Here is a 10,544-nt window from a genome sequence, read left to right as displayed (position 1 = left end):
ACCCCTACCTGGGGGACTCTTCCATCGAACATCGGTTTCCACTAGTTGCACTTCAATACACTCAAGTTGTTTTCCCCTGATTGTCTTAAACTGTAACAAATTCTCCTCAGCCTCCTGAGCAATCTGGGATGGGTGCACAAAGACTCCACTGTGAAGTACCTCATTACGACGTAACTCTCCTATGAGAATTATGAGAGTTACATAATTAATATGTAGTTTATGAGAATCAATAGAGTTACATAATAAATATGTAAGGTATGAGAATTAAGAGAAGTACATAATAAATATGTAACATATAAAAATTAGGAGAGTAAATAATACATTAATTTAATTCAAAACAATTATTATACGTTGTCTTCATATGCCTCAAAATATATATATATATATATATATATATATATAGTTAAATTTAGAGAAGTATATATATAGAGAGTAGTGACTTTTAGCACACCAGCGTGCTTGAGCATGCCGATGTGCTAAAAATCACTATATATATATATATATATATATATATATATATATAAAAGTTTTGAGGAAGTCAACCTCTCTCTCTCTCTCTATATATATATATATATATATTTTGGGATTTTATTATTTATTTATATTTTCAAGAACTTTGGGGGAGGGTGGATGGGGCCATGGCCAGTGGCCACCCTCCGCCCCACGTTCCACAAGTTGATATTCTAATTGCCAAAAGGATGGTCCCTCATTTTCCCAAATATTAAGTCCAAGTTAAATAAAGAATTAGTACAGCCACGCCCACACTCGTTGAAAAATATCTATGGGGGACCAGTAGTGGCACGCCCTTTTTCATGGCTAGAAAGGACAATCACATACCGACTTTCATTTGCGGCCGGCCAGATTTTTCCCAGTTCATATAATTTTATAAGGTAATATTTTTAGCTGTCTTTATATAAATAATCTAACCCAATGAGCTTTTATTACTTATTTTAGCTATTTAGATTCTAAAGCTGTTCAACTTGTAGACAAGAATAAATTCTAGGTTTAATTATTATTTTTTATTTTACGGAGGAGAAAAAAAAAGAAAAGAAAGAATAATCATCACACGCTTCACATTAAATTTTTAATATGATTAATTAAGTGACTCTTGATGAAGAGAAAGGAATCGCATGTGTCTTCAAGAGGTAGCTCAATCAGTTGGGACCATGCCTAATGAAGCGAATGTTATTAGTTCGAATTCTTCACCCTTTCTTGTGCGGATATGTCAAAAAAAAAAAAAAAAGCATGTAAGAACGACGACCCAATTAATAATTAATTACATTATATAATGTAATAGTTTGAAAGTTAATTCGCGTTCTGGGGTCATAAAGATGAGATGCTTTATTTTACATATAATTGTACTGATTGCCTCCTCAGCCTTTCATCTATTTGTAAAGGACTTTGACAGCTAGGAAAATTAAAATGAAACAAAAAGTCACATGCTTAATTCACATTGTAGAGACTTATTGATTATTGCCATTAATTATATTATTTCTTTAGCATGGTCAAGTGATGAATCATATTCCATCAGCAGTATTCAAAATTTGAAAAGTATATAGCCGTCAAAGAAATCAAGCAAGGATATATGGGTGACTTATTATGGAGCTAGGACCATTATCTCTTTAAATTTGCCGCCCCAAAAAGGTATGCAATTCTAGTCGGTAGACTCTTAACCGTTTTTGTGGACCGTTTGAACTGCGTGTAATTTAAACAACGAATTTGAGAATCCTCATCAAATTATTCAACATTCTTTCTTATCTTTCTTTTATATATATATATTGTTAGGTATACAAAATCCAAGTGGAAAGATTATCTTTCTCGCAGAATGGACAAAGTCCAAAGTAGACCATTCTAGAGCAACGAAGGAATAAAATATCCCGTGCTTTGACATTAACATGCCTTTTTTTTTTTTTTTTTTTTGACATGTCCACATAAGGGGGGGAGAGAAATTTGAACTAGTGACCTTCGCTTTATAAGGCGTGATCTCCAACCGATTGAGCTACTCCTTGAGGATGCCTTTGATTCTAATTGATTACTGCTCAACCACAAAAACATGCTAAATGATTAAATTCGGTGAAATAAAGACTTGAGCCATTGAGGGAAGAAGAACAAAAGCAAAAACAAAAACAAGAATTTTAACAACAAATGATACGAGCGACATTGAAAAAAGTAAACTGGCAAAATTAGAAGCTCAAGAGACAATTTGTTACACAGACAAAACTCATGATAGAAACATGATATTTTCTCTCTTTTAAATTATTGATCTAATTACTTGTTTATTTTTGTTTATTCTTGTGTCTCATACTATTGTGAAAGGTTGTGCTTGTTAATTAAGGTTGACCCACAATAACAACCACTTTATGACATCATGTAGGGTTATATATGTGGACGTAGAATAACCACATTTACATTTGCATTATGTGGTTATTATTTTTAGGTGACTGCATTCATACCATGTGATTATTACCAATTAGCGAATGCGTTATTAACCACTATCGGCATATAAGGTAATTGGTCTTTTGAACTTTCTTTGGGCCTCTATTAGGGTAGTTTAAATGATTTTGAAAATGTTTCGGGTCTGATTTTAGCGTTTTGGGCTTGTTTAGTGTTTCATCAAATTAGGATGTCAGCTTCTATGGCCCGGTCAGTGTGGGCTTGATCAATCCAGCCTAAATCTTGGACTCTCGAGCCCGTATCCTCTCAACCTGAGGTGGCCGAATGGATAAATGAGGCCGACATATTGGTGACCCATGATTGTAATATCGACTTGAACATCATTAAGCAAACCTACTTGCTTTTTGCCGTGGGCGAATAAGATAACAGCAAGGCTACTTTCCAAGGATGTCCGTCTGTGGTTAATATCGACTTGAATATCATTAAGCAAACCAACATGGTTTTTGCCATGGGGCGAATAAGATAAGAGGCAGCTTTCCAAGGATGTCTGTCTATGGTGGATAAGTGCTCCACGTTGCCTTCTAGTTCTAGATGTTTCTGTTCGTAATTGATGGCTTTCTCTGTAGATGGCCCCCTATGGCTAGACGCGTATGACCAGTATTTTGCCTCTTGTAGCCACGCAATTAGATGCTAATCCACTGCATTAAAAATGTTGACATCCATGGCACGATTGATGTGATGTATCAACGCTAATCCACGCGTTAATCCGTGCTAATCTAATGAGCCACGGCACTGTGTTATCTATCACCACCAAGGCAACTGAATATTCTAATGAATTTAGCTTTTTTGAAACATGCATATAAGAAGCAGACTACTTTGAGCTCCAATCCACACACAGCAATTCCAACTTATTTCCAATTGGAGCCGAAGATCCCTCACGTCACAAGCCTATAAATGGAGCACAAGGTGTGTCATTTTAAGGCCCTCAACGGGGACGTCCTAGCAGATATCATTGGTCGATTTGATGGTTCAACTTTGGCTGCTGCTGCCTGCACCTGCTCTGACCTGCGTGATATAGCTCGAGACCAAAGCTTATGGCGACAGTTGTGTCAATCCACCTGGCCCTCTACTGCACTTGAGGAGGCACAACATATTCTTTCATCTTCACCCATTGGTAGCTTCCACAAGTTCTATGCCAACTCTTACCCATTGCTGTTATATGGCGAATGCGTCAAATCTCAAGAACCACAAACCCATGTCTCCGCTTCTCAATTTGCTTCGCTAGTGGATCTTTACTACAGGAAAGAATGTGTTCTGTCTAAAGTATTAGATGGCATACCCCAAGCAGTGGAGGACGACTCTAGTAGATGGAACTCAAATTTCCCATTTAACCTAGAGCTATTGAGCCTTGACTATGATGAAGAAACAGGTTTTGACAATGAACTCGGCTATGCCTACATCGATGACGATGAAGAAAGAAGAGCTCCTCCATCCGTATCAGTCGCAGAAGAAGGAAAGGAGCTGGAGCAAGAACTCAGGTTAAGTTGGGTGCTGCTGGACAAGAAAAACGGCAAAGCTGTCAATCTCTCAAGCTGGAAGCCAATGTTGGTACAGAGGAGATGGCCTTTGAGTGGGGAGTATGTGATTCATTTTGGAAGCATTGTACAAGTGGATGAGGGCTTGTTGTCTCACAAGTTGGCCATGTGCAAAATAGTAATTAGATGCAAGTTGACAGAAAGTGGAGGGTGTCCAAAGTGGAGGGAAATTAGCATGCATATCGAGGACCTGACGGGTGTAATTGTTGGTGGGAGTAAGAGTTTGATGGTTCTGAATCACGCCCTAGACTGCTTGCGGAGTACTAATCACCATGAAGTCAAACAGGGTTTTCGTCAATATGAGAAGCAGAAGAGAGAGATGATGAGGAAAAAGGAGTTGATGGAAGCTTTAATTGAAGGATTCAGTGTATCAATTGAAGTGGCCATTTTTGTAACTATTTGTTATATTTATTTGTTTCTCTAGCACTTCACCATCAAATCCAATGAATTCTTCTCAGCTAAGCACATTTTAAAATATCTAAACCACAACAGTTTGACATGATCCAAACATTTAAGTCTAGAAGGGCAGCAGACAAAATGCTAAGAGTGAAAGTTTGCATGGAAAAAAAATTAAAGTACATAAATCAGTCCTTAATGTGAAGAAATTTTGTGCCCATGATAAACATCAGAATTGGGATAACATACCACAAATACAATCTCTACTCAGCTATCTGTAGTTTCTCTGAAATGATGTAACTTTGACATTCTTCAAGAAATTCTCCACTCCAAAATTTAGTGCGGTGCGCTAAACAGAGATTTGCTAATAATACCAGTCGCCTCAATGTAGCGTTCCACGCACCTAGAAATGCAACTACTCTCACCCCCACTCAGGCTTGACCCTGGTTTTGTAATACACTTTTCAAAGCATTTCCCCCTTATGGTCTGCACGAAAATGAAAAAGTACTCCAAAAATAAGGCAAACATAAAAAAAATACGAACTAACAAGTAAAAGAACTTAGGAGGAGATGCACTCTCAAGCAATTCTCTAATAAGAGATATCCGCCCTCATTTCTCAGACAAGAATAAGGTAGCAAAGTCCGAAATAGTTCTTGATCTAGTGAACTCAGCAATACTTTATTATTCCTTTTTGAGGCATATAGCAGATAGAACGCCCTCCTAGCAGCTAGAAAGTTTTTTAAGCATATAAGCAATACAACCACCTAATGGAGGCATGGATCACCACATTATAAGAGCAATGTGGTCAAGCCCAATAACCACATTGGTCATTCTGAGACATACATATTGAAAGAAATATTTATGGTATAGCTAATATCAGCTAAATCATCAAGGAAGACACCTTAGACCAGCTTCCTCAAACACTTCAAGTAGGATAACTAATAGAGATGTCAAGAGCACAAGCCACATAAATATGTCATACCTTATTGCCTAAACTGCCAAACTTAAGAAACACTACAAAATTGTAGGCATAATGAGATGAGATTTATGATTTGGGAGAAATTTCAAATTATGAATGCTATTTTACGGACCTTATTAAATTCCCAAGTATTCCAAAAATTTAAATTAATAGAAAAAGGTGAATTTGATCATTTAATTAAAATTTTGAAAAGTGTGAGTTCAAATTCCTCCTTAATAAGTAAAGTCCAACACATTAAATATTTAACTAAAATAGGAGGCAAATTATGGAGCTAAGGTTTGAATTCAAGTTATTGTTCTAATAACATGTTAAATCACCATTTATCCCTAAATCTTAAGTTGATATGATGAATTTAATCATTTAATCAATACTCGAATAGACCTTTATAACCTTAACCATCAAGCTATTAGGAAGATAGACGAGAGAGCCTCTTCCGAGGAAATACATTAAGACTAATCAAACCATGTTGCTAGGTTTAACCACACCAATCAGTGAGTTCACCTTCACAAGGAGATTCTGAATAGTCTTCAATTTTGGTTACTACCCTGCCTTTCAAATTAAGAAACAGAGAAGACTGTCTTGTAGTCCCATTTGTAGCAATAAAATGAATTTTTAATTTTTAATTTTTTAATTTTTTTTTAATATCTTCATAGGCAATACTTCTAAAAGGCATCTAGGCAATGAATAGATCACTAGCCATGCCTCGGCAGAGCATGACATAAACCATGACTTAAAAGAGTGCCAAGGCAAGAAGAAAAATTGTTGTATCTGCATATTTCATCATCATTAATCCTTCAGAAATTTGGAGAAAACATACATAAACCCAGATAAATATTGCATCTTCCTATCATTTTTACCGTCAAAAGGGAGAAATACACAGTGCATCATTCAAAAATAAAGATTTTGTTAGAACTTACTATTAAATTTTCTTATATGCATAAAGCCTAAATTGCAAGGACAAAAATTTTGTAAAATGAAAAAAAAAAAAAAAAAAAAAAAAAATCTGACATGAAAACGCTACAGCATCTGATTGATGATACACTGATCAGTAAACGAATGTCAGAGTCCAGTCCTGTTTTAGCATGTTTTGAAACTGATGCAGCCAACTAAATATGTATCCGAGTTCACTGCAGTAGCACCTAAGAATTTGTTATGCATGAACCATTAACTTGATTTCATGAATTAATCACAAAGTCCGAATCTTTTTAGTTCCGCAATTTCAAAAGACTTCAGAAACAAACTAAATAATCAAATCATTAACAAAAGTCAGAATGCAGAAGTCAAGTCTTTAGCTACCAATCACACCAAAAAAGCAAAGGTAAATACCTCGAGGAACTCCTCAGCGTAAGCCTGGGCAAGCTGGGTCTTGAGCTGGTCCTTGAAATCGTCCGCCGAGAATTGCTGGGATGGCGACCCACTTGACGGCGACGATGAAAACGCATCCATCGCTTTTCTGCTCTGCTCTGCACCGCACCGCACCGCACCGCACTGCCTCCTAAATCCTAATTGACAATACAACTTGCACAAAACCCTACGACAACTAGTTTGTGCCACACGGGTCCTTTGGAGGTCCCCAAACTTGATCCGGCCCAGGTGTTTTGGGCTCGATTCATTATTAAATTTGGGTCGGGCCACTGGAAAGTCCAAGTTGTTCATGCTCAAAGTTGGGTCAAGACTAGAGTTGGGTTTGGGCCTTTTAGAGTTTCCTAACCCATAATAAATCAATAGAGTAGTTTTGTGCTACCTACCCTTTGTGGAAGTTAATTTCCTTTTTTCTAATCAACCAATCTCAGCTTTGGTTTGGGGTCATAATTCATGTTCACGTGTTAGGTTTAAGTCGTATCGAAGTATGAGTACATGATTATATAGGTCAAGTCTAATTTACGAATTTCATATTAGACTCGTATCGAATTTATGAGTCATGTCAAAAATTGTCAGACCCAATTTTGGCACAGCATGATGCTAAGAGTAGTTATGGATAACCTATGTGCAAAACATGGGTCCATGTGTGTACTTGTTACACATTGTATAGAAACAATATATTAATATGTTTAGATTCAGAGTTTTCTAAGGGATATTAATTACTAACTTTTATTACAAGTTCCTTATAAATCAATATGACAGTTTACATGATACTTACCATGCACGTTAGCCAATATGCTAAATAATTAAATTTGATTATAGTTGACATGACAATATCATATATAAATTGCTATGTTAATTTGTAATGAGCTTGTATTACCTCAAACAATTTCCTTATGTTTACCTAGCATTATATTAGCATTGACTTTGTAGAAATTTCTTTATAGTTTACTATATATTTATGGATGTTAAGTTGGCTTAGCCAAAATCTAATTATATTATAGCCCAAATATAATGCACTTTGAGGTTGAATTATTTGATGATTTTTGTTATTTTAAAAATTCAATAAGTCACCTCATCGTAGCTAGCTAAAAGATTCTAGGCAAGGCTAGTTGGATAATAATAAAAAAAAAAACACTTGCCTTCTGCCAACCCGAGACAAGGAAGCATATTTGAGGATGTTCAAGCGCTGCCGCCGGAATAAAAAAACAGTACACCATCTAATCAAATTAATCTCTTGTAAACCCTAGCTAGGAGGAGAAAGGTGCATGCATGCCCCCCCCCCCCTATGAACTTAACCAAAAAGCAAACCCAAGCTAGCTAGCTACGAAAGTCAGCTGGTTCGTTCATGTTTGTGCATTAGTGCATCACACCTGCAATTTTCTGCTACTCTTAACTACTTTTCATGTCGCATTATGACGTTTTCAATATATGTGACCGTATCATTGAAGCGGTTAACCATCACAAAAGTTGTAAAACTAATTATAAACACAATTATTTATGCCATAAAGCTACGTACATTATTCACAAGAATTTAATTGAGTTGAAAGGACAATAATAACGCATTCATCTCCTTTTACTTACTAACCTCTCTCTCTGTCTCTCTCTCTCTCTATATATATATATATATATATATATTAGGCTAGGTCTCATTCCAATTAGAACTAAACCCGTTGAAATTAAAACACGTGTTCTATTCCTAATGCAGCTCATTGCCTGCACATATACTATGCCTTGCCTTGCCTTGCCTTGCCGGCCCATAGATAAAGGCGAATATAAATGTATATGTGCAGCAGCAGGCAACACAAATTAACTTTGGGAGACTTTGTTTAGAGGGCTTGGGTTGGGGGCTTTGGGCTGTGAGGAAAAGTCGTTCAAAGGGAGAGATTGAGATGAGATGTAATAAGACAAGGTAGCCGCCAACTGGAGGAGGGTAGAGTGTGCTTGGTGGTCCAATGAGAGTTTGAAAGGTGTGGTCCTGTACCTATCGGACACTACTGCAACATGCACCAAAAAATTGTACCAAAATTAGAGTTTCTTTTGCTGTTTTATCATAATCTTTTTTTGTTCTGAACAATTTCTGTCATCCTGAGTACCACGACCTACAGGCTTTTAAACTTGTTAGTTCTACTTCATCATCAACACTTGATCTCTCTCTCTCTCTCTTTCTCTGAGAGACAATGGAGTACATGCATCTATGGTGGTACAGTTTATAAATAAATAAATTAGTTAATTGATAGGCTGAATTAATTTAATTAAGAAACTCCTTCGATCGATTAGATAATATTCTTAATTATAACCCCGATTAGATGGATGAGAATAGGTCCAATATATAGGACCATCTAAAAGGGCCCTAATCTATGACCACAACGTGATACCCCAACCTAGCAAATTAAGCCTTGCTTGAGTGGGGGAAAACGAAGAAAATCACAGCCTAATTAGTCACTGAAAAAGGCATGAAATCCTACAAAACCTATATATGCATGTCAATGGGGATAGGCCGGGGTCCATTAATTACTCCGACTGGTGAGACATCATAGTCCACCACCCCATCCTTCTCCACGGTGCCTGCACTATCTATCATCCATGCTGCCAAGCTAGCTAGATGCCCTGTACATTTTTTCTTTTTCTTTTTTTCTAAGGGTGGAGGCTTCAATTTTAGTTTCGTTCATTCATCCATTTCTTTTTGAACTTCTTGAGGATTATCAATATTTCAGATCCTCCGGAATCTCCTCTCTTTGATTCCCTTATGGCTGAAAGCCATATTCCTTAGTCCACACGGGAATAATTGGAGTAAGCCCTAACTCTCTCTCTCTCTCTCTCTCTCTCTCTCTTTCTCTATATATATATATATATATATATATATATATGATACATATTCAATATTAGTTGAATATTATGTCATATATTTTTCTCTCCCTGTGGATTTATATATATCCAGGTGGACTGCAGATAGAATCAACGACTTTCCTGGAGTAGCTTAATTAGTTTAATGAGTTAATTATTAATCCTCTAGCTAGCCTAATTAAGATACATATGGACGTGATTGAGTCAAACAATCACGCTACAGCTAGATCACCAGCTAATTTGGCTTTAATATTTCCCACTTGTTTAATGAAAAATCAATATCATCTCAACTTGAACTTTGAGTATATGAGCAAGACTCGATCGCCAGTTTAATTTAACATGGTGAGCTTAAAATAACCTAAATCATTCAATCAAATGCATGCCCAATGACGTAAAAAACGTGGCAACAGTCACATAATCTTGTGATTTTGTAAATTAAGGATTTGTTTGATCATGGTTGAGAAGTAATTATTGATGTTTACTTAAACACCACGACGTACATTAGTATACTTTTAAGTTTAACCCTTCGCTAGCTAGCTGGTTTTGCTGTCACAATTACTTTCTTGTTCAACGGCAAAAAAAAATATGAATTCTTTTTTGTATCGACGGTTTTCCCGGCCCATTGTATATACTTCTTAATTATAATCTAATAACTGTTGTTATATTTACCTAAGCTTATTAAAAAAAAAGAAAAAACTATAGGAATCTCTAAGGTAGCATCAATGGGCCTAGTGGCTTCACATGTGTATATAAAGATAAACAAGCTGATATATATTATAAATATTCTAGCAATTTTTTTTTTTTTTTAATATAGTAATTCTTTTCCTTTCTTTTCTCTTCTTATTTATTTATTTTTTATTTATTAATAAATATTTTACCAAAAAATCACTAGGGGTTTCTCAAAACTATATATGGATAACTTTCAACTTTATTTATCTATTTTTTTTGGCCAACACGAACTTTATTTTGTC

General features: G+C 36.0%; 2 protein-coding genes across 2 annotated transcripts; one reads left to right on the top strand and one right to left on the bottom strand.

Moving 5' to 3' along the window:
- Window positions 1-3,296: 3,296 nt before the first annotated feature.
- On the top strand, window positions 3,297-4,444 carry LOC132175045 (putative F-box protein At2g36090). The gene has a single exon (XM_059586850.2). It carries the CDS (start codon window positions 3,349-3,351, stop codon window positions 4,411-4,413), a length of 1,065 nt encoding a protein of 354 aa, XP_059442833.2. The 5' UTR covers window positions 3,297-3,348; the 3' UTR covers window positions 4,414-4,444.
- An 83-nt stretch (window positions 4,445-4,527) lies between these two features.
- TIM13 (translocase of the inner mitochondrial membrane 13) lies at window positions 4,528-6,886 on the bottom strand. Its single transcript, XM_059586851.2, has 2 exons — window positions 6,691-6,886; window positions 4,528-4,871 (listed from the first exon to the last, which is right to left on the bottom strand). The coding sequence occupies exons 1-2, from the start codon at window positions 6,808-6,810 to the stop codon at window positions 4,722-4,724; spliced, it is 270 nt and encodes an 89-aa protein (XP_059442834.2). The 5' UTR covers window positions 6,811-6,886; the 3' UTR covers window positions 4,528-4,721.
- Between the last annotated feature and the right edge of the window lie 3,658 nt (window positions 6,887-10,544).

This window comes from Corylus avellana, chromosome 3, assembly GCF_965113065.1.
Source record: "Corylus avellana chromosome 3, dhCorAvel1.hap1.2, whole genome shotgun sequence".
Taxonomy (NCBI): domain Eukaryota; kingdom Viridiplantae; phylum Streptophyta; class Magnoliopsida; order Fagales; family Betulaceae; genus Corylus; species Corylus avellana.
This window is presented reverse-complemented; position numbering and strand designations above follow the sequence as displayed.